The following is a 25,609-nucleotide window of genomic DNA, read 5'->3' as shown; positions in this document are numbered from 1 at the left end:
TAAAAGGTTATGAGTTTAAATCTCTACTTCCCCAATATAAAAAAATTAAAACTTCTTCTTTATACTAGAAAGTGTATTCCCATTAGGAGAGACACTATTTTTTTATTGTCATGAATTTTTTATATATATCTATATATAATTACTCAACCGTCTAAAAAATATTCTCATGCATAGGAAAAAACAAACAGTCTTTCCCATATTAAAATACTCTTGTCTTTTCTCCACAAATACTCATACACCAAATTACCTGAATTAGTCTCGGGTGGTGAGACAATGAGATGCATCTAATATTAGACATTGACATATAAGTTTATAATATTAAATATTAAAATCAAATGTGAATCTTATATAGATTTATTAATGCCTCTTATGCTTTTTATTTTTGTAATTTTAAATACAAATATCATTGTTGTATAATCACCAACACCAATAATACAACATTGCTTATAATTAATCCCTTAACCAACTAGGCATTTCATTATCAAATTGAAATTAGAATTAGAATTAGAATTCAAAAACTCACATATTTATATTATATTCTCAATCTCAGGTGAAAAATATGGCGTAAATTTGACTTTTATACGGACAATTTGTATGTAAAAAAATAATAATTAAATGAAAGACACAAATTTATAAATCAAAAGCTGATTTCACAGTCAAATAATCTCTATAATATGAATATTTTTAATCAGAAAATGCTAAACATTAAGAAGAGAAATTATTTAAAATCTAAGTGCTTAAGATTATTCAAGTGACTCTTAACAAGCAAAAGATAATGATATATACATTAAAAAATGAATATATAAATAAGTTCTTATTAAGATAGATTAAGATATGTAATTTTGGTCCTTTAATAAATAGTTAAGTGTTTCTTTGTGAATCAAATTAAGAAAAAAAGACTCAATTAGTAACAAAACGAAAAATATTTTCTGTATATTTTTTATGAGCAAATTTTGGTCAAGATTTATTTATAAATGATTTAATTAAAATACAGAACATAATTATTAAAAAAAGAGAGAGAGAAAGAGAGAAAATAAAAAAAAATTGACAAAAGAAAATAAAATATATTTTTTTATGAAAAATAAAATAAATTTTGATCATAGTTGTTATTAGTATTAAAAAAATAAAAACATGTTACAATAACTTCAATATTATAAATTTTAAAAAAAATATATCCAAAACAAGTGCACTGGTTTTATCATAGTTCCGGCCGCAGCAGAACAAACGTGTAGCTAACATTAAAACAAATACCTGCACTTTCCAAAATTCTCCATTTCCAGATTCTACTCATTCAATGATTCAGTCAAAAACATCTCTTTGAGAAGTTTCGACTCATCAGAGAAGAAGAAAATCCCATTCAAGCTTTCTTTTTTTTATTTTTCATGATGCATAAGTGGACCAAGAAGAAGACCCAATTCCCTTTACTGGCATTGCTCTTCATTGCCTTCATCGTTTTGTCGATTCTTCACTACGAACGCAGCATTCTGCAAATTCAAGAAGACCAAGATCATATTCACCATGATCGTCATCATCATCAATCTCCTTTCACCTTCGTGAAACCCAATCTCGCCAGACTTCAGAGTCGAACTCCAGGTAAAGTAGTGTCCTTTTTCTCTTTCTATTTTTGTTCAGCTTAATTGTGCTTCTGGGTTTTGCTTTACTCTTCTTCTCGAACCTTTTTCTTTATGGATTTTATTCCTTACTGGGTTTGTTGTGTTTTCTTTCTATTTTCAGAGGTTCTTGATCGATTCAGTAAATGTAACTCTACCCGTGAGTACAGTCGCCGGAAAATTGAGTGGGCGGGTGCGACGAAGACCAGTCGCCGGAGAAAGACTACGGAGAGCTGTGACGTGTTTTCGGGTAAATGGGTATACGACAACGCTTCGTATCCGCTGTATCAGGAGTCGGAATGTCCATACATGTCTGACCAGTTGGCTTGTCACAAGCATGGGAGGAATGATTTGGACTATCAGTACTGGAGATGGCAACCACATGGATGCAATTTGAAGAGGTTCTTGACTTTCTTGTAACTATTATTCTTGGCAATCTCGTTGTTGAATCTTCTTTTAATGCTAGTGGAGTTGGTATAGATTGAGACATTTCACCTTAGCTGAAAATGTAATTTGAAGTACATTGATGATAGAAATGAATCTTCTTGATTGGATTCATCAGTGTTACTTGTTGTAGGGACTAGATTAATTGTTGTCTATGATCAATAATGGTATATATTTATATCTATATATAGTCAATATAGATATATAAATTATGTGACAATGGAGCTTTTCTAATCTTTGTTTTACGTTTTTTGATGATCCTTTAACACTTTTAGGTTAAATGCAACTGAAATTTGGGAGAAGTTAAGGGGGAAAAGGCTTATGTTTGTAGGGGACTCATTAAACAGAGGACAGTGGATATCAATGGTGTGTTTGTTACAGTCAGTAATACCTGTAGATAAAAAATCCATGTCACCAAATGCCCCTCTTACCATTTTCAGAGCAGAGGTATGTAAATTTTCTGTCTGAGACTAAGATGTCGTTGTTATATGACAATTAGATTCGGCTTCACTTGAGAGAGCTTGAATTTCATTAGATCTTTAGGCCTCAGTTGCAGTGTAAATTTCAACATACAAAACAAGTTATAATATTTTGTTTACAAGTTCATTCCAAAGAGAACAATATTGGGAGAGATTACATAGGATGTGTAACCTATAACCTATAAACCTGAAACAGACTCTTCAAATTTCGACTACCCTTGTTCTTCATTTTCTCATTTTTCATTTGCAGAATTATAATGCAACTATTGAATTTCTCTGGGCTCCGCTGCTTGCGGAATCAAATTCTGACGACCCAGTGAATCACAGACTTGATGAAAGGATAATTCGTCCAGATACAGTTCTCAAGCATTCATCACAGTGGGAGCATGCTGATATATTAATTTTTAACACATACCTGTGGTGGAGACAAGGTCCAGTTAAGCTGTTGTAAGTAAAATGATAATAATAACATCTAGAGTTGAGTTTCAGAATATGATGCATGAACACTTTACTCAGCTACCAATTTATGCAGATGGAGTGCTGAAGAAAGTGGAATTTGTGAAGAGTTAGATGGCGTCGGTGCCATGGAGTTGGCTATGGAAGCTTGGGCAGATTGGGTAGCCACTAAAGTGGATCCTCGCAAGAAGCGGCTTTTTTTTGTTACAATGTCTCCTACACATCTTTGGTATAGTTCTATAACTCTCTATCCTACAACATTCTCTTTGTATCTCTTTGATCTTGAAATTTTTTAATGCTGTGATTGTGATCACAATACAGGAATCCTATACTGTTGCAAATCTTAAAATATAGAGAATATATCTCCATCCTGGAGTTTGCATATAAGTGATTCTGAGTAGTGTGATTGCTTGAATTTATAGCTAGATTTTAGTAGTGGATTTGTAAATCAATATGGAAATTGCATTGTTTTGTAGTTGATCAAGACTATTAGGGGGCGTGAATGTTTACTGTGATTGTAATAGCAAATTCTGCGAAATGGTTGGTGGCCACCATCATCAATCTAATAAGTTTTCTTCAAAATGTCACCATTCTGCCAAATTTTGGCAAACTTTCCATGCTGTACAGATGGGACCTTTGTAAATATATATTATGAAAACAAATGATTACCTTTTAAGCAATAGGGGTTAATTTTTGTTGCAACTTGTCACCATTGTCCAAACATAAAATTGAGGAAGCAGCCTCTTCTTGGCTCTTGGTTTTGTCCTCTGTAGTATCCTATCATCACATTTGTATCATATTAGAGCTTCTCTTTCATTTTCAGGAATAGAGAATGGAGTTTAGAGGGTGAAGGTAACTGCTACAACGAAAAAACTCCTATCGATTTGGAGGGCTACTGGGGAAGTGGTTCTGACCTGCCTACCATGCGCATGGTGGACAGGATCCTTGACAAGCTAAGCTCAAAGGTATCAGTTCTCAACATAACTCAACTCTCGGAGTATCGAAAAGATGGTCACCCCTCGATCTTCCGGAAGTTCTGGGAGCCTTTGAAACCTGAGCAATTGGCAAACCCTGCTAGTTACTCTGATTGTATACACTGGTGCTTGCCTGGTGTACCTGATGTGTGGAATGAGTTGCTCTTCCATTCTTTGTAAAAATATATACATTTTGTAAAACATTCTTTGAAGGCTATAATTCTTTTTATGTTTTCACATATCAATGGGAAAAAGGATCTTTTTGCATATGATTCAACTCTCTACTTCTGAGCTATTGGTAATTAATTCCATTTTTTTAAAACTAAAACATGTTCCAAATTGACCATATATGATATAACAGTGTTTATTTTATTATATAGTAATAAAGAAAGGTGTTGATCAAATAATAAGAAAGTGTTTGTTTGTTTTGGTTGGAATAGAATAAGTTTCAAACATCAGTTTATCTATTTCCTAATCGTCTTCATCATCATCCATGTGGGCAAAAATCTTGTCAGACCATCTAAATATTATTATTGTATGTATGAGCATTGTTAAGGTTAAGGATATAATGACAGAAATTATTACATATAGTTAAATTTTTTGTTTTTTTAAGCAAACGTGTGTTCCACTCATAATAATAACTTTAAATATTACTTTGTTCCTCATGTCGTTTTTTTAAATAAATAAAAGATTTAATCCTGACCAAACCACCAATATAACTGATTATTTTAATGATATTGTTGGCTGACAAGTAAATAAAAAGGTCATTAATTTTTCTAACCAATGTCTCTTGACAAAACAAAACCATCAAAAATTTCTGACAACTTTCTTCTTACAAGATTTTGTGATGAAATTTTGAATATAAACGTGTCTTTTTATTTTTATTTTTGACAATAACGGTTAATATTGAAGTAGATATAATAAATCAAAATTATTAGATTGCATTCAAACAAAATATTGACAAAGTGCTTCAGCAGGTATTCATCAAAGTTCCCCTCTTTGAACGGGCCTACAAAGCCCATCTAGCGATACACACAAAGACCCTTTTCACAACGCACCGTTTTGTCCATCCTCATTCTTCTATTGGCTGGTATCTTCGTCGCCCTCTACTAAATCTAGCGAAGCACACGGGACAGAATTGGCAGGGAGTACTACTCCGTTCACGTTACCGCCTCCATCTCTGTTTATTTTTACGTCCACGAATCCCACTGTGATTCCATTTGTTTAAAAAAAAGAAAAATTAAAACTTTAGAATAGAAATAATAAATTATATAAAAATTAATATATTATACAATATTTATGATTTAAAATATTAAATATTATTTCAAATGAAAGAAGGTGGCCGAGTATAATTTTTAATCTCGAATGGTAAATGTAACAGTGTCAGATATCACACTCCCTGCACCATTTAAATACAGTAAAGATTTCCGTAGAGCTATTATAATAGCTGTTAGAGCACTTTTTAATATGTGATCTAAAATAATTAAATAGTAAAATTATATAAAAATGTACTAAAATGAGTCTCCAACCATATTTTATAACACACAAATTTTGAAGTAAACATATAATATTAATTTTTTATATTCTCTCTTTTACATTATTCACACACAAAAATATATATATATATTAGATACAAATAACGTGTAATATGTATGTTTGTTTTATTTTATTTATAAAATTTATTAATTATTTTTATTAAATTTATATTAATGTCATATAAATTTCAAATAAATATCTTATTTTAATCAAATAATTTATTTATTTTTATTTAAATTTATATGTGTTCTAATTTTTTAATTTAAGAGTGATGACAAGATTATATAGTATATGTTTATTGTAATATTAAATATTATACGTGGATTTTAAATTTAAGTTTCTTGCTAGTTTTTTTTTAAAAAAATAAATTGTTGCTAATTAAAAGTAGATTATATTATATGTTTAATATGATATTATTCTAAAAAATGAGTTTAAATTTAATTCATTTTTATTTAAGTTATAAAACGTATGATTTTATTATTTTTAAATAATTATTATTGTAAAATATCTAAAAAATATCATATTTTAATTTTTTTTAATTATTTATTATTTAAAAATAATTATCCTTGTAAAATATCTCAAAAATATTATATTTTGATTTGTTTAATTATTTATTATTTTTAAATAATCATCATTGTAAAATATCTCAAAAATATCTTATTTTAATTTTTTTGAATTATTTATTTTATTTTATTTAAGTTTAAGTGTTTACAAATAACCGTTAAATATAAGATTATTCTGTTAAATATAAGAATATTCCATTAAGTTAATATTAAAAAAACAAAAAACTGTTAAAACCAATAATTTCTGTTATCTACATACTTATTATATAGAAGAGATATATATGCTTTTCTCTTTTTTTTTTCTCTTTTGATATATTTATATATATATATAGTTATATATCTAGTAAATGAGTTTTATTTATATTTTATAATATTATTATATTTCATTTTTTAATAAATTTTTATTGTTATGTTTATTTTATTTTAGCATAGTATTATATATACATTATATGTATATCTTTTTTATATAAAAAGTGTGTAGATAATAGAAAATTTTTGTTTTAATAAATTCAAATATTATAAAATATCATTATTATAATAATACTTACTATAAGATTACATAAATAATATTTATATTAATATAAATTCAAATGTTATAATATATCATTATTATAATAATATATAATATAATACTAGATATTTTATATTTATATTAAAATAAATTTAAATATTATAAAATATTATCATAATAATATATAACATAATCTGAATTTTTATTAAGAAATTATCATTTATGTTTGAAAATGTTATAAAGAGATGATGTGACACTTTAAAAACTATTTAAACCACTTTATCTATTTTCTCATTTAATCTAATTTTTTTATTGATTTTATAGATTATAATAATAATAAATTTAATTTTTTAAATTTAAATGAGATATTTATAACATATTATTATTTAAATATTAATAAATATCTATGTGTGAATCTATATATATTTTAAACATTCTCTATTAATTTCACATTTTTCTTTACTCTAACTTCTTCTTTTTATATGTTCTTCTCTCTACACTCTTTCAATTTCAATTTTTAATGAATTCCAATTTATATCTCTAATATTTTGGTTTAACTTTTCATTTAATATATTTATGTCGTTCTTTTATATATAATATTTTTTATTTATTTGAAATTTATATGACAATGATATAAATTTAATAAAATAATTAATAAATTATATAAATAAAATTAAGCAAACATGCTTTGTATGTTGCTTGTATCTAGTATTATAATATAATTATGTGATATGATATACGGGTAGATTTTATAAATATTAAAAGATATTATGATATTATTGATAGTTAAAGAAAATATTTAAAAAATATAGTATTTAAATGAAATAGAGAAGCAATGGTGTAATGTAAAAATTAGAAGTAAAATAGAAAAATATGTGTTTTTTAGAGGTATTTTAAAAGATGTAAGAGTATCTACAATGCTAGTATTCTGTAACGTTGCCAAAAAATTAAAATATTAATATTTTTATAATATCTTTCCTCCACCTAATAAAAAATAATTATATTAAAATTAAAAGCAAAATGGCAACGTTGACAATTTTTGGCAACCTTTCTCAGCAATAATCTAATATAAGAACCCACATTATGACACAAATAGTTATGGCAACCCTCTCAGCATTAGCATTGGAGTTGCTCTAAGGGAGCATTTACTGGGAGTGCACTTAGAACTGATCCACCGTATTACTGTGATATGCATCTGAGTATGGTGATACTCAGTGGTCTCATCTTACTTTTTGTTTATAGGATTTTGCCTCTGATGTGTTATGTAACTTACTGCTGAGAGTAAGAATCTTGCTAAAGACAATAACTATGATATGAGTATGTTCACCTACGAAAGTCTCTCCGTTCCCCATAAGGCTAGCTCGCTCTTTAGGGATATGATTTGTCAATATGACTTATTGCAGAGCTGCTATTGTATTGGACTTATGTCCGGATTTCTTGTTGAATGATTCAGAGACTTTCCTTTTATAAAAATAAAATAAAAGCGTCAACATCTCTACCTAATTCATTGGGTCCGAGGGGCCCGCATAACCTTCCTGATCTCTAGTTTGAGGCAAAGATTCATTCGATGGTATGTCTTTTATTTATGTTTCTTTCGTCCTTGCTTGGTTTTTCATTGAGTTTTGGGTCTTCTTTTTCTTTGTCGTTATAGTGATTGTTTTATGTTATGAGTCTTGAGGGTTTTGCTCTTGGTTATCATTATTGTCGTTCAAATTCTGACAGTTACTCCTAGAAGCAGTTCTCATTATATGATTTTTTTCTATGAAGATATTGAGTTCTTTGAAAAGTTTTAGTTTCCTTGTTCGGCTATGGAAATATATTGAATGGTCTTTTCTTTTTCGAGATTTCTGATTAACTTTCTCCATGGTATGAGCGTTTATATAAATATATCTTTTCAATCTCGTAAGGATTAGTATGTTCAACCATTTCATTCCATTTTTTTTCCTCATTCCTATATTTTCTTTGACGAATTTCTATGAGTACTCTCATATGATTTGAATAATTGTTATATCCAGTTATTTGTGTTATTCAGAATATGGTTTGTTTCTTTGAATTTCATAGTATTAAAATATAACCAGTTTTATGCAAGTTCAAAGGCTACAGACAGTAGCAGATGCAGGCAAGCATTCCCCTCCCATCATTTTAATTTCACACACATTCAGACAAGAACATTATATTCTGTGGGGTGGACTCTATTAGAGCAATGAGGAAATTGCACAAAACCCTATACAGTATACACTTATACTTTTGAATTTACATTAACATATTTGTTTAAATAAAAAAAACTAATATGAACAATTGCTCCTTTACTAACAGCTTACTTTGCAAAATTGATCAGTGTAACCGGACCTAGAGAGCACTTCCCCCAGTCCTTTCTTCCTGCACCAGGAAGTGTAATTTACAAAAGCAACTATTTTTTGCTTCCACAAATTACTTTCCACTAGAATTTTAAGTTTCCTTTGAAAGAACAATTGCCAGTTCAGTATAGGGAAGCAGACCTGTTGCTCGATATCGTTGATGTGAAAAGGAGTGGCTTTGATCAAGAAGGAACCAGCTTCATGTTATGAAAATTGAAAGATCTTCTTATCATTCCTGATCACGAAACTCTTGAGGTCCATTGATTTGCATGATATACCCATTTGGTCAGTGCATGCAAATTCTGTATTAAGGTCAAGAAAAGTACTTGCATTTCAGAAATTGCACTAGTTAATAATCTACAAAATTGCACAAATAAGTTCCATTGTCAAAAAGAGTAACAATTTCAATAAGTACAGACATAAATATGAAAGTAATGATTAGAAAGGACAAACAAAATTTACATAAAGTGAAGCTATATTTAACCATTAATAATTTAAGATGGGAAGCTACCACTACCTTTGAATTGAGCTCAAAAAAATAGAAGTATAAAGAGAGACACTTACTGCTGTCAGCTGAGGTCGAACTAGCCTGTACGATCACCAACAGCATATAAAACCTTCTCTCTAAGCTTACCAATGGTCTGCAAAAGTTAATCCCCTAAAATATATTAAGAGCTATGCATAAATGGTTAAGAACTAATTTTAAAGTTTTACAATTCAGACCAGCTCAGAGGTTCTTCCCCATCTTTCAGCAGAGATAGCCGCATCTTTTAGGTGAGAATAATGTGGAGAGTCAAAACTCAAGAAATAGGTCGAATTTTCTGAAGCTTCAGCTACCCAGAGATGATTCACTTGGTCCTTTGCTCTCTTGACGAGATTACAGAAGCCAACCTGCAAAGAAACCTAGGACATTTTAATGAAAAGGCTTAACAAGACAAAAGAAATGGTTACTCGCCATTTTTAATAGAAACGAAGGCGTGTTTTGGTTACATATTTTTATAAAACTGCATTGTTTTATAACATAGTATATAACTGTTTATATTATATGGGAATCATGAAAACAATATCTTATTTTATTTGACTGCGAAATGAGACAGATAACTATCTTGCTATCAAATTGGATTCATGGATGCGTCCAAAAATAACTAACTCCTGCAGAAGAGAATATGCATGATTCCTCAAACAGCCAGAATGAAACCAATATTAACGCTGGAACTTTTTATGAGACCCTCAAATGACAATCTCTCTAGTTTCAACCAAATTATTTTGACAATTAAAAGATAGTCACTCTGGTTGACAGTAAGAAGAATTCAGGTATTAACGTAACTAACCGTTGATCCTACAAGGTTACGGTTGAAAGGTACAGAAGAATCATCATCAATGTTTGGTGAGCAGAAACAGATGGCAAGCAAACAATCAGAATATTCTTCCGACTGTAACTCAGAGATGGAACTATCTGTCACAAACACCCATTGTTTCATCTGCTGCCCACCTTTGTAAACCTCCCCGACAAAGACGACAAACGCAGCAATATCAAATTCACTAAACATTTGAAGAAGAAAAAAAGGCATTAAGTACGATAACATCGTTTAAGAACAATCAATCAGAAGCACCAGTATACGCATGAAGTTCTAAGATTCACCTGGAAAGAGGAACTTCTCCCATATTTGACAGTGATACTGATTTGCGAGGTGTGAAGAATGGTCTGTGGAGGACAATAACGACGTGAATTATTGAATATGGACATTCCTTCTCTAACAGGAATAGAAAGTAAGTACTTACTTGAAATGTTCCACTGCATGCAGTGATAAAGGCTGCCAGGAAGTAGATCCTCTTGTTTGCAAATAAAGAATATTAGCATCAGCGTTTGTTGGTTGAAGCCCTGCAACTTTATATGCCTTCCCCTCAACCAGCTCAGTTTGCTGCCATATTAGTAAGAAAGAATTTAGCATATTCAAATGGGTATTCTATAATATTTATAACCAGCATGAAGAGAATGCGCTGGAATAAAAGGGAAAAAGATCACCATAACTATCCTGACAGTGTCATAATTCGAGTATAGGAGTTGTAAGGAGAAGGATGAACTATAGTATAGACATAACACAAGGACACTTTAGTTTACCTGCTTTTCTGTTGGATTCCAGATAGTGATCAAACCTTCTTTGAGAATGTCCTTCCCTTGATACGTTTTACTTGTTAGACCAACCACCCTCACCCTCATAAATGGGATGACTTCTCTCTTACCTAAGCCGGCATTTTCCAAAGCTTTTTCAATTGACCTCTCCATGTCTGACTGCTTGATTGCCTAATATCAGACTTGCGATGATTAATGATCTTTTTCTACTTATACATTTTCAGTCAGGCAAAGCATGTAAACTGACCTCCATTTTTGCTTGATATTTTGCAAAGGAACTTAGTTGGTCTGGACTCATCTCTGCCAATAGAACTTCAGGTTCTGAAGCTGTCTCTAGCATCTTCAAGATTTTTTCCCCCTCTTCACTTTCACTATCATTATAGGTATGTGAATGTTTTATGCCCCTCTGAAAATCAGAAACAATGCTCTCGACAATAGCAGAGCGTCTGTACCAAGCAAAAAAAAACAACCATGAGTTGAAGAGTTCACATGCAAGATCAAGATCGAATCAACATTAAAGAGAAAAGTCAATGCATGCGTATGCATCAAAGAGCCACAAAAAATACCAGAACTGCCAAAAGAGAGAGAGGGTGAGGGTGGGATAGGATAGGATAGGATAGGAAATACTGAAATTTGATTGTGAAGTGACTTAACAAAACAGAACAAATGAAGATCATTTGGGTTGATAAACTTAAAAATGTGTTGTTATGAGCCTATATCAGTACTACAGTCACCTCTGGTTGTGTGATTGCAAAACTTTATTCTCCATCCTCTCTGATCTCACAACTGAACTTCCATTGCCCAACCTAGATAGATGACATTGACAATTTTTATCACAAAGGAAGAAAGATATGTTTCTCAAACAAAAGTAAGAAGAAATCACTTTACAAATTACCTTTCCTTGTAGAGCACAGGGTATGTTCGTGTGATTCCAAACAAAGTCAGTGGGACGGGACCCCCATTACTTTTTATGCATTTAAATGCTAAAGGTAGACCAACACCCTTACCTATTAAAATAAATATCAGGTGTAAAAATAAGAAAGCAAGATCAAATTTCAAATACTCTAGTCTCATCAAAAATTAGAAATAAAGAAAAGTATTTAAAATGGTGCTTACAGAATCCAAGTTTATCAGCCCACTGAGCTCTATATGTGCCATTTATGTGCAACACTAGATTAGCTGCTCTTGGCACCTAAAAGGTAGCAAAAACCTGAGAAATCCCTCAACTAACAGGAAGTTCATATTTCAAATTTGACTTCAGTAAAAAAAAAACAATAACCTCAAGGGGTGAAACAGGCCCAACCCAGCCGCATATTCCTGCTCCCCATATCTACAGATGAGAATTATATTGTAAGCAGATGGAGTTTTAATTTAATGCCCAAGCAACTAACCAAGGAATGCAAATTGGAAACCACAGAAGAACATGTTACCCGAATTTTCTGGCCAATGAACAACTTTCCTGAAGCAAGCTGCTTTAACAGCATTACATCCAACAGAGCATCCATTGAATACCTGTACAACAAAATATTCTTACTCTCTATGCCAAACATCTTCAGAAGTGAATTGAGAATATTGGTTGGTATGTAATGTAAGCATTTTCTTACCAACCATCAGTTAGTTCCACTTTTGCAGCAGCAGTATGATTTTCAGCATCACCTTGTCCCGAAGAGTTAACCTCAATATTTGGGTCAAAATTTGAATTAATTGCCGAAACACAGAGAACCATCATTGAAGTAGGCGAAGCATCCCCTTCAAGAATTCTTTTAATCGCAGAGCGGTGGCCATGGTTCACTTCTCTTTCATACCTGCACAAATATATATATGGGATGTTCATCTAACCAAAGAGGAATACACAAATGAATTACTAGGTTATACCTATACTTCAATTCCTCAATTACATTGCCGACTGTGAGAATTTTCCCAGAACATTTAGTTGGATAGCATCTTTCATAGCATCCCAGCTTCCAGATGATCCACTTGTAGTGATTTTTTACCCACCTAAGATGCATTGTTTAAAAGGTAAAACACAAAACTATATAAACAAGGACAGAGCACTGACAAATATACTGCTAAAAATTGAATATAGAGCTCTAACATGCAAAGATTACAAGAGCTATGAGGCCCAACTATACGCTGTATCGTTTATATATATACATACACAAGGCATAAATAGCAGTCAGCCTAAATGTTTAACTGAGCATAAGCTAATTTTGTCAACAAATCTTGCACCTTTCGAGATAGATTACGTAATCTAAGCACTATAAGAAAGAAATATGATGGGAGAATTTACTCCTTCGAAAGATATTGCTCAGAAGCTCCAGACTGGATCAACATGTGGAAGAAAGCTTCTGCTCCGACGCAATTTACACCAGAGGCATCGGGGAATGTGAAATTTTCTGCATTATATGATCTAATCTTTCTGAATTGGTCCGGCACTGATGTCAACTGCAGACATATATTGAATATATAAATCAACTTCAGTACTAAGAGCAAAGGTAATCTCTTAACAGCAATCAAAGAATCATTAGCCAATTACCATGTGTTCAGATGGAGGCCCTCCAAAATATTTACTGACATATATTCTTGATTTCTGAAAAGGATATCGACTGGAAACCCTTCCTTTGGAACAAGAATGTTCAGAGTAAAATGTAGATAAACCTGATAGAATGTATAGCTTAATAAGGATGATAAAATTTTATCATTAATTGAAAAATAATTCCTTTAAATGCATCAATGAATTTTACCATTGGAAGCAAAAGAAGCATTGCTTTTCATAGGGGTGGAGAACTTGGAACTACGGGGCCTCTTGAATGAAGATTTAGAAATTCTTAGAATTTTCCTCTTTTCGTTAATTGCCTGTCTATCGTTTGCAGAAACTGTACCAACGGTATTTGATATATCAACCAAATGCCTGCCTGTTGATCTAACAACCTCATTCTTTCTTAAACCGATAGTACTTTCCGAGGACTTGTCTGCCACTGTATTGAGTGAACATAATCCGCTACTCGAGGGCTCTTGTTGACAAGTAAGGTTGCCGTTTAACTTGCAAACAGTATCATGGCTAACTGAATCAAACTGCCTGATCAAGTTAGTCCCTGAATTTATACTTTCTGAGTTGACCGACGATTGCATTTGTTTGGAAGATGATCGCAATGGTGATACAAAGCTCTTGGGCACGAAGTTCCTCTTTCCCATTCCCTGATGGGTTACATTGGTTGGGGGGTCATTTTCCCTACTTAATCCAAAATCAACCAATTTTTTATTTTTTGGAAATGAAATTTCTGTCTCATCTGCATCCCTTGTGTCCAAGAAATTTCCCAACTCTGGGTCACCAAGAAGACTCCTTGCACGCTGCAGTGCGTCACTGGAAACAGATATAGATTTTCCACCTGCTGTTTGAAATTTTACAGGAGGTGTTTTGGTTGCTGAACTATACATCCTTGATGGTGTCAAGTATGGCTTTGCTTCACTGAGTTTATCTTGACCTGTATCAATCTTACAAAATAATGAAGATCTTGGAACCGTATTATCATCCGTACTTCCATGGTTGTTAACACCCTCTCTTATTACCAATTGAGAAACGCTTTGACACCCAAAAGTCGAATTGGTATTAGATAACTTTCTTGTCTCTTGGAAGCCTTGAAAATTGCCAGGATCATTGTCTTCAACCAATCCCAACAATGTCTTTGCTCTGGCTAGACCTTCTGGAGATATATTAACCACTTTCCCAGAGCCAGTCTGGAAAAGGGAATTAGAGAAATCACATTTCTTATCTCTAGCTTGCAATTGATCTGCAAAGAACAATAAGGTTCAATAAATTATTACGGTATGCAAGCCCAATTTGACAGCCCCATAATACTAAGAAATATATGGTAATAATTTCCATTGATTGCAAGTTTGCAACATTATCTTTTCATTTCTTTCAGAACCATTTCAATAATTGAAGCTTATGTTTCCATTGCTACCTTAATTTTCTACATATAATGAAACCAATAGAATGGTACAAAAATCTGAGGAATTTTCGCAAAAACATTATATACTTATTGATAACTTATAAACAAATAAAATTAAGATGAACCTGTATCATTTGAATCAACTTGGCCAAGAACAGCTAGTGCTTTGGCAATCGAAGCTTGTTTCACCGGAACAGATCTCCCCGATCCAGTCTTGAACATCGAACCTCTGTCAAAACCTTCGACATTATCCTCCAGAAGCTTCGAACATTCTGAGCCAAGTAAATTAGAATCGCCACTCTACATTGACAAAGACGCACAGAACAATTCTGAGCCAGAGAAAAAGAATTTACCTTGAAACAAAAGGTCTGTCATGGAAGGAAGACGTGAGCTTGGGTTGTGTCTTTCCACAGAAGATGGGGCATCAATACCCCTCACTCCGTCACTGCCAACGGGTCGAGGTTCGATGTATCGGCCGGTGATCTCCCACCGGAAATTGTTTCCGGCACCGGCGAATATCTTCCACGTCGACATTTTCCGGCGCAATTAGGGTTATTTGTCAGAAAATCGATGAAAGAGTGCTCCCAAAGTCGATGAAACCTCTCTAATCAGCTGTGGAATACTTTTTCATTTTTTTTAAAATGGCGGGAAATTGAAAACGAGCTTATTTTCATGATCTTTCTTGACACGTGTGTTTGTGTAATTGGTTCATTGAATCAAAAAAAATATTGGGTTGGGCTCCACGATGGACAAGACTGATAATGGTGGACTTTTGGAACAAGTAAGTTGGGCAGGGCTAAAAATTTGGGCACTTCACAAAAAGAGATTTTTTTATATTTATGTGTTTTTTTTTAAGGTTGTTTTAGAAAAATATAGAAAATTAACCTTTCTATTTTTTATATAGCTTTTTTATTTAGAAGTTTATGTTTATTGGATTTTATTTCCTATAAATTTAAATATATATAATTATGTTATATTTTTTATCATAGTTGTATTTTTTTATAATTTTTTTTTCATTTTTTTTATTATTTTTTAGTTTTTTTATTTATTTTTTTACTTACTTATTTTTCCTTCTATTTTTTTCTTTTTCTTTTTTTCTTTTTTTTCTGCTAATTTTTTTCCTTCATTTTTTTTCTTTACATTTTTCTTTTTTTTTCTTTTTCTTTTCATTTTTATTCATTTATCTATTTTTTTTCATTAGTATTATTTTGCTTATTTTGTTCATATTTTTTTGTTTTTTTCCTTATTTTTTTCATTTTTTCCCTTCCATTTTTTCTTCAATTTTGTATTTATTCTTTCTCCTTCTATTTTTTTCACACATATGAGCTTTTTATTTCTTCTTCCATATTTTTTTTTCTACCAATTTTTTCCATCATCTTTTTTTTCTTTCTATTTTTCCATTATTTTTTTCCATCTTCTTTTCATTTTTATTCATTCATCTATTTTTTTTTCCTTCATCATTTATTTTGTTTTATTTTGTTTTTTTCATATTTTTTTAGTTTTCTTTCCTTTGTTTTTTTTTTTTCTTCTTTTTTTCCTTTTTTTCACACATATATTTTAACATTACATTACATAATTATTTTACTATTTTTTATTTTTTATTATTGCAGTTGTTTTTTATAGTTTTTCCACTATATGTAAAAAAATTCAAATTAATTTCTTTAGAATTTTCTTTTTACTGTAACCCTTATAGAAACAATGAAAACGTGAATGTGTAACCCGTTACCTTGATGGGAACATTCAAATCTAGAAGAAAAAAATATATATAAAAATGTGAATGGGTAATTAGTTATTCTAGTGTGAACATCCAAATTTGGGAAAAAAAAATATAAAAACTTGAATGGGTAACTAGTAACCCTAATAGGAACATCCGAATTCGAAAAGAAAAAAAAAATAGATATGAAAATATTAATGGGTAATGTTGACATTGTTTTTCGTCAATTTAATTATGTAGAGAAATAAACAATTGATCAGGAATAATAGAAAAGAAAAAGATTTTTACGTGATTCAACAATTAAAATCTACCTACGTCCACGAGTCACTTTTATTATGAACTATGCATGAAAGCTTCAAGCGAGGGCAATTCTATAGAGTCTTTCTCAATACAAGATTATGCGTCCATACAAATGACCAGATCCAGGCTATTTATAGACCTGGTTATCAAAATATCTTCCCCCCAATTTAAGGAAGTTACAACACGTATTTAAATTCAAATGAATATTTGAATAATAATAATATAACTTAAATACATTATTTAAATAAAAGTTCCCATTGAGATAGGAATTTAACACACGGTCTTAACTAATCCCAAAGAAATAGGAATTTCCTAACAGCTTTTTCGTGTGTGTTTAATGCGTCACCGAGCTTGAACACTGCTTCAACGCGCTTTCGAGATCATTTGTAACCTCGAGCTCACCATTCTAGTTGTCGCCTCCTCCTCATTTGATTAGTCTGTCGAGCTCATCCCTCGGAGAAGGTTAATGCCTTCGAGCCTACAACTCATGCTCGGGCGGCAGATCTGGAACCCTATGACAATTTGTACAAGTATAATGCTAACACTTGGTAATCCCAAGCTTACTCTTTACGAGCCTATATTTCGAGGCTACTCATTTATTCTCAAAATTTGGGTGTAACATTTTGCCCCCTCAAAAGTGTTGGTTCGAATCCTATGAGAATGAAACTTTTGAACTCCACTTTCGAGAAACGTGCCTACCTACCACTCTCGAGTGTGGACACGTGTCCTTAGGGGATATTGAGAGTACTCAAGTACTATTTTCTCTTCACATGTCCTTTCTTATTCCCCTTCTTGCTACCAACTTTCGAAATTAAACACAGTCCATTGGATCACGATTCAATCCGCTTCAAGGGCTTAGATTAATTCCCAACACCACCTTTTCACCTATTTGAACTTTCATTCATCTCCTTCATTCTTACTTTGCAATCTCAACTCTCAGATAGAAAAACTCGAACCAAAACTGTAGCATCCCAAATTTGCTAATAAGGCTTAGGGCCTTGATTAGCGTGTCTGGAGGGCAATAAGTTATTTATTATATTAATATGTGAATTTGATGAGTATGTGATTAGAAATGGATGTTTAGGTGAATTAAATATGCATGTGGGCCCCATTTTGTTATTAGGGGAATGTTTGTAATTTTAGCCCGTTGAGGGCATAAATGCAATATTTGTGTATATTGTGATCTTTACCACGTGTGAGTGGTGATATATTTGTGATGCACGATCCGAGACAGTCCTAGGGAGCGATTTAGCTAGGAAGTCACAACGGGACCCGATACCCGACTCGGGGTGAGTTAAGGGGTATTTTGAGTGATAGACATTTAAATTGAGTTATCGGGTTATTGAAAAAAAAAATATTTGGAGATATATTTGGAGTTAGAGAGTTTAGGAAGGAATATCGGAGAAATTTACCATTTTGCCCTCGGGGACGTTTTTGGTACCCCGAGCCTTGGAAATAACTTAAGTGACTTAATTTAGGTAAGACAAAATATAGAAACACTTAGAATTTTCCCAAAACTGACCCATTCCTCTCTCTCTCACTCTTGTTTTCTCTATACCTTTCCAAGGGAACCATTGAAGCTAAACACAAGGAATTGGAGCTATAGACTTGAGGATTAGCTCAGTATTAGCTTGTGGGTTCAAACAAAGATTGAGGTATGCTTTGAATTATGATTTTAGCCATTAAATTATGTAGTTCTTGGCTGAGTTTTAGTGTTTTTGGGTCTTTGAAGTTAGAGATTGAATTGGGGATTTGATGAGGTTTTAAGCTAGTTTTTTGTTGGGTTTTGTTGCTGGGACCATTCTAGAACTACTGTGATAGTTAAATTGTGTTGTTGGATTGATTTTGAGTTAATTGGCTGAGTTTTGGTTGCTGAAATGAGGGATTGTTCTGGGTTCGAAGGGGTTGGGTCATGGCTCTGTTCTTGGTGAGTCGCGGCGCCCCTTTGGTTGGGCCGCAACGAGTGTCTGAGATTTGGGGAGGCTGAGCCTCTGGTTGAGGCGGGCCACGGTACAAAGCCATGGGGCTACGACTCTTAGGGGGTTTTTGGACCCCGAGAAGGTTTTTGGCTCGGGAACCCAAAAGTTAAGGCTCGGGATGGATTTTATCACCCGGATTGATAGAATTCAAAGTCCCGGAGACTAGAATTATATCCCAAAGATATTTAATGGATTGGAGCTTGATGGGTGGATGTTGTTGATATGTTGTGACTAGGTTTTCAGCGAGGCTCGGACTAGGGGACTGTGCTCAGGATATCGGTGTGGGAAGCTTGGGACACAGGTAAGAAAACTATTGTACCCACAGAGCAGGGCGTGGCCCTATAGTTTGTATTGCGGGGCACGACCCTATGTGATTGTGTTGCAGGGCGTAGCCCTATTTTTTATGTTTGTATTTGTTGATTATATGCCATGTATTGCATATTTTTGAATGAATAGTGAAGGCTGGGAAAGGCAAAGGCCGAGAACGGCGCTAAGCATGTGGAGTGCAAGGCCGAGTACGGCAAGGGCCAGGAGTGGCGTTGAGCACGGGGAGTGCAAGCTGCTAGGGTGAGACCCTTCTTGGATGCTTGGGTCATCCTCACGATATAGACCGCGAACCCAGGGCTTGGCAAAGCACCTGGGACGGCATGTATAACGCCCTGGATAGCCAAGACCATTGCACTGTGTGATTATAAAGGTGCAATGTAATGCCCTGGATAGCCAAGACCATTACACTGTGTGTTTATAAAGTGCAAGACTTGCTAATCAAGTCATTTAATTAAAAATGTGTTATCGAAACTATAAAGGAACTAGGGTTAAAACGTTTTGCTCTCAAAAGTCACATTCTTATAAAGAGACGTTTCCTGTTTACACGAGATCCCAAAAATATTAAGATTAAAGACCATTTACAAAAGTCATAAGGTTTAAATACATTATTAAGCCATATTAAGGCAAAACAGACAGATAGGCAATCCCTGTCCTGTTCAACTCCTCGACCATGGTGATCGAACAACTGGCTATGTACATTCAACCCCGCAACTCTCCATCTTAGGATTGGTCCAGCTTGCCTTTGCCTTTACCTACACCACGTAGCACCCGTGAGCCAAGGCCCAGCAAGAAAGCACAACAACAAAACAAAAGCAATCAACAGACAAATCAATATCTCATATTGCATCACATGTTCTCAACCATATAATCATTCAGTATAATCAAGTATTCAACATACTAAACATATCAACTCATATCATATATCAGTTCACAAATGATAACTAGGGCTAGCACCCTCAGGCTGCTCCCTCCGTTATCCCACTGACTTCAGCCCGCTTAAACCGAGCTCAGTGAATATTAAGCTGTCCTCGGCTACCAGTCGCCAAGCCGCGCCCTGTGCGCAATTATTGTGTACGGCACTCTTAGGCTGCTATCACATGTCCCATGGCATGATACCATCATTGACATAATACAAATATCGGGAGCACTTAGTCCCATCACAAACATATAACCGGGCGCAGTTTTCTTACTTTTCGATTTGCTAGCCTTGATCACTCAACTCCTTGAGCACGATCCCTCTCGAGCCCTAGCGCTCACCTAAACACAACCATAGGCCAAAGTCATAATCAAACCTCAAGTCCAAAACCTAGCCTCGGGACCAATCCCGAGCCCCCAGGAAGTCCTAGTTCCACCAAACAAGGTGGTGGAATCAAACCCCAAACCCTTGGTCAAAAACCCTTTCAAATAACCCTAAAATCCCTTTTTGAGAGCAGGGCAGCGCTACAGCACTCATTGGAGGGCGCTACAGCGCTACAAACAGAAGCAAAATCCCCTCAGCATGCATGGCCTAGCGCTACAGCGCCCAAAGGCTAGCGCTGTAGCGCTAGTCACAGACAGACACCACCTCAGTTTTCCTTCCTGCGATTTCCTCAAACCAAACTCAACCAAAACTTCTCCAAACCTTCACCAAACTCAAAAACAACCTTATGAACATACTCCACTCATCCCAAGCACCCCAAATACTCAAAACCCAAACACATGCATCCCCAATCTCAAAATTCACCATAGCTGACCCTAAGTTTAGAAACTCAACTGAAACCAGTCAAAACATCAGAGTTAGAAGCTCAGAATTCATACCTTTAATGGGATTTCAATTTCAATACAACCTCCACACCTCCTTAGCTTGCTCTTCCTCAACCTTTGCCCTGAATTCCCCAAAGTTCCCATCAAACTCAACTTACACACCATAGTTCAGAAACCAAAACCAGAAACTGAAGAAATTACAAAACCTTACCTCAAGTGTTAGGGTGTTTTTGCTAAACCTCTGCCAATTCTCTAAGCCTAGCTTAGGATTCTTGGTGCTCAACCTAACTTAGCTCCTCCCTGAGCTTTGCCTCAAAAATACTCAAGAAACTGATGAAGAAAGCATAAACCGACCTTAGGAACTCTCTGTTTTCTCCCTTTCCTTTTTCTTTCTTTTCAAACTTCTATACCTTTCTACAACTTCCACTAACATAAAGCCTTAGTAACACTTAACTCCTGTAAGCCAAATAACTATTATGCCCTCCCTTTTAATTCTAACCCTTTAATCCTCTTAGGGCATTTTAGTCATTTCACCCCGATTCCCGCTAACTCCTCGAGTGTCTCTAATATTTACCGCTTGATTCCCGATACCTAATTAATCACCAATAATATTCCTCAATGTCAAAATAGACCCCAATATACTCACTAAATTCCCATTTATACCCCTAGGCTCACCCCGAGCCAGGTATAAATCCCTGCCATGACTTTTTCGCTACTTTGCTCACTAGGATCATCTCGAGTCACAAATCACAGATACATCCACATAATAATGTGGTCTCGACTATTATCACATATATCAATACAGTTATGCCCATAACGACCAAAATTACGATTATGCCCTTCTAACCTAATCAGGGCCTACATGCATACTAATACACATAGTCATGCATCTCAAATATTCAAATAGTCATATAACATGCTTTAAATCATAATCATGCATTTACTCATTAAAGTCACACTTAATTCCCATTATACCCTCTAGGCACACTAATCAAGGTCCTTAAACCTTATTAGCGAATTTGGGTCGTTACATGCAAGACTTGTTAATCAAGTCATTTAATTCAAAACGTGTTACTGAAACTACAGCTGAACTAGGGTTAAAAGATTTTGGTCTCAAAAGTTGTATTTCTTATAAATAAACATTTTCTTTTTACACGGGATCCCAAAAGCAATAAGTTAAAGACTGTTCACAAAATATTCAAGACTTAAATACAGTGATTAGCTACTCTAAGGCAAAACAGACAGTTAAGCATTTCTTGTCTTGTTCCACTCCTCGGCCGTGGCGGGCGAACAACTGACCATGTACATTCAGCCCCGCAGCTCTCCATCTTAGGATTGGTCCAACTTGCCTTTGCCTTTACCTGCACCACGTAGCACCCGTGAGCCAAGGCCCAGCAAGAAAACACAACAACAGAGCACAATCATTCAACAGACAATCAGATATCTCATACCGCATAAGCATGTGTTGACCCAGATTTTGGCCAACTGACACGGAGTCAAAATACGCTTGACATGGATGAATACGTTGAAAAGAATGTGATGACGAAAATAATAAGAACACAAGATTTTATAGTGGTTCGGCCCCAGGATCTGGTAATAACCTACGTCCACTTTAATTGTTATTGAAATAAGATTCAAAGGGGTGATCAAAGAACTGGGGTTCAATGAGTTTCACTAACCTCTGAAGAAGAAAATACAATTATTCTCGTGTAATCTCTCTCTGATCTCAAATGATCTTTTTTGCTCAAAAGAAAAGGATCCCCTTTCCCTGAGCCCTCTTCCTCTATTTATAAGCTCAGGGAAGATTTACATTGATTTGTTACAGATATTCTTTCCTAAATAATCGGATACTCAGGAAATCATGGGAGATAATTTCAGATTCCATCATAACTGCCTAAGATTTCCTCCACGTATAATGTGCGTACGACCAGGCTGGTCGTATGAAGAAATCGATCGCATGATACTGGATGTCTTCCTGGTCGATAGTCGAACACAGATTCTGTCAGGTGTCAGCCACGTGTAATTAATGCCTGCCATGTCATTCACTTCTGATTTTAGGGATAACATTTGCCCCCCAAGTTTGTTTAGTGCGACCAGCAGTAAAGAAACTTAAAGGAACAACCGTTCACATCCCCATGATGCCTGTCAGAATCCCCGTGCATTTTCGAAAACTGTGACATAATTATGTCTAATCAAGCCTTTTCAGTTTCCAAAAAGGCAATTTGACGGCTTACACACTTCCCCACGTTTCGAAAGTGGGAAGTGATGATTACTGCCTTTTGGCTATCCCTTCGATCCCTATAAGTAGGCTTTTCTTTCCCTTTAAGAAATTTTTATTAACCATCTTTGCCAATATTTTCAAGAACTTGCACCAGAGTTCAGAGCTTCGAAAACCAGTCTGACGTCTAGCCGAAGGTCTTCCGGTTCGAGTTTTCATCTTCTTCCGAATCTCTATCTTCGCCCAGGTAAGAACTCCATTCTTTGAGCTCTCTATTACGCCATGCATGCCGTTTTTATGCTCTGCGACTTATGTGTTCTTGAGTAGGGTTTTAAGGGTTTTTTGGTATAAACCGCCTATTGCTTGGTAAAAATGCGTTTTTATGCTTTGTATAGGTTAAGACTATAGTTTTATAGGTAGGATCTCTGGTTTGGGACGTTAGGTTGACGAAAGATTCAACCTTTAAGGAAGGTGAAAAAACTGAAATTTTTTCCCGCCCCTCAGGAGTCGAAAAAGTTCTCTTTTCAGAAAACAGTTTACTTTCCTTTTTGTTTTTATCCGTCTTTCAAACTACCCACGTTGAAGTTAGCGTAGGATTAGGATGTTGCTGGTTATTTAGGCACGAGCATTGTTATCCCAATCTTCCACACTACTTCGCGGATTGTGTCTTATCTCCTCCATTGTCTGTTTGCAGTTCATATGCAAGACCCTTGGAGGGGAGAAAGACCTATTGAAGACGAACTCTTGGCCCAACTGCTCGAAGGCAAAGAGAATCCATACACACTGATTCCAAAAATCCCCTTTTCACGTCCTAACCCAAATCCTCCACCAATTCCCAATCAGAAAATGGCCTGAACAAAAACCAAAGCTAGAAAAAGACGCAACCTTAACTCTCAAAGTCAGCCTTCTGCTGATGCCCCCTCAACCAGTGGTCGAGGTGAATTCCCCCCTGAAACCGAATTTCAGAGGCGTGTCCGTCCTCGTCATGCCGACCAACCGGCTGTCGAGTGGCACGTCGTTTCCCCAAGTTCGGTGACACTTCGCATGATCACCAACTATTTAAACAAATACAATCTGACGGGGGTGACCCTGGTCAGACCTTCCATCGACCAGCGAACCAATCTGCCAGGGGGGCTTATAGCGCCTGGTCGAGGTACCATATCGAGGCGGGTGCCACCCTGCCTCTTCATTCATTCTTTCAAGGGGTGGCAAACTACTTTGGGGTGGCCCCTTTTCAAATCACCCCAAATGGGTATAGGATGCTGGCCGCGCTCTATATCCTCTACAAGCTCAAGAAATGGCCAGCCCCTTCTCCTCATGAGGTCAATTTTTTGTTCGACCTTAAGTCCAACCCCAACCAGGATGGTACGGGGTTCTTTCATTTCTGCCACCAGGAGACCGGACGCACCTTTCTGTCCAACACCACTCATATCTCCAACGTGGGGAAGTACCATCAAGAGTACTTCCTTACGCCCGACATTGACGCGGATAATTTGGCCTTCACTCGAGGATGTAAAGAAAATAATAATCCTTGAACCAGTAGTTTCTGTACTTTAATTCTTTCTTGTCGTAATACTTCGCTGTTCCATTGTGTTCTAGGTCCATGGTTACGCCCGACCCCCACTCCAGGAATGGAGTCGAGGGCAGCACTCTTAGCCAGTATGTCAAATGCTGCTAAGAGTGTAAAGAACTTAATTAATGAGGCTAACCTTAGGTTGGCTGGCCTTTGGGGCTCCCAACCTGCGACTAACGAACCCGCGACGGGTGGTGTCCATGCTGATGTGGAACCTGAGCGGAGACCTGAGCAGCAACCTCAGGCACCCCCCCTTGGAGGAGGTCAACTGGGGTTACAATCAGGGAACCTGCTGTTCCCCCCCGAGCAGCGGAATCATCGGTCCCCAAGGGCAAGGGGAAACAAAAGGCTGCTGAGCCTACCGAACCATCTGACGACTCGTCGGATGTAAACGGTACATCATTCTCATTTTTGAATAATCTGCCAATTCCTTCTCATCTATTTGATGGGGATGGCAACTTTAGGAACGCCCCTTCTTTAAATTCAGATTTCTTCCAGGAACTAGGTAGTTCAGTAGATAATGTTACGACCAGTAGGTGTAGCTCGGGTACCTTACTTTTGTTATCCTTCTACTCTAATCTGTCTTCCCGCGACCCTTTTATCTCATCGTTTGAATTGTTTCTCTTTGTGCAGGTATGGACTCCGGGGACTTCTTTGACCATTACTAAGCTGTCGCTGACTCTTCCGTCCCGAAGAAGGACAGTAAAAGGGCTCGAGGGGAAAGTAGCAAGACCCCTT

At 35.1% G+C, this 25,609-nt stretch overlaps 2 protein-coding genes across 2 annotated transcripts; one reads left to right on the top strand and one right to left on the bottom strand.

The window, feature by feature from the left end:
• Positions 1–1,267: 1,267 nt before the first annotated feature.
• Positions 1,268–4,232, top strand: LOC133800908 (protein trichome birefringence-like 35). The gene is made up of 6 exons (XM_062239019.1): positions 1,268–1,593; positions 1,735–2,011; positions 2,330–2,501; positions 2,784–2,980; positions 3,066–3,218; positions 3,813–4,232. The coding sequence occupies exons 1-6, from the start codon at positions 1,383–1,385 to the stop codon at positions 4,141–4,143; spliced, it is 1,341 nt and encodes a 446-aa protein (XP_062095003.1). The 5' UTR covers positions 1,268–1,382; the 3' UTR covers positions 4,144–4,232.
• Positions 4,233–8,043: 3,811 nt separating this feature from the next.
• LOC133800907 (protein BREAST CANCER SUSCEPTIBILITY 2 homolog B) lies at positions 8,044–15,661 on the bottom strand. The gene is made up of 20 exons (XM_062239018.1): positions 15,371–15,661; positions 15,143–15,289; positions 13,809–14,855; positions 13,601–13,722; positions 13,355–13,509; positions 12,940–13,062; positions 12,669–12,869; positions 12,495–12,576; positions 12,344–12,394; positions 12,181–12,256; positions 11,960–12,071; positions 11,799–11,870; positions 11,312–11,510; positions 11,053–11,235; positions 10,713–10,852; positions 10,573–10,635; positions 10,262–10,472; positions 9,654–9,821; positions 9,495–9,571; positions 8,044–9,232 (listed from the first exon to the last, which is right to left on the bottom strand). The coding sequence occupies exons 1-19, from the start codon at positions 15,549–15,551 to the stop codon at positions 9,515–9,517; spliced, it is 3,390 nt and encodes a 1,129-aa protein (XP_062095002.1). The 5' UTR covers positions 15,552–15,661; the 3' UTR covers positions 8,044–9,232; positions 9,495–9,514.
• Between the last annotated feature and the right edge of the window lie 9,948 nt (positions 15,662–25,609).

Source organism: Humulus lupulus, chromosome 9, assembly GCF_963169125.1.
Source record: "Humulus lupulus chromosome 9, drHumLupu1.1, whole genome shotgun sequence".
In the NCBI taxonomy this organism is placed as follows: Eukaryota; Viridiplantae; Streptophyta; class Magnoliopsida; order Rosales; family Cannabaceae; genus Humulus; species Humulus lupulus.
Note: the sequence above shows the minus strand (reverse complement) of the source record. Positions and strands in the feature narration are given on the sequence as shown.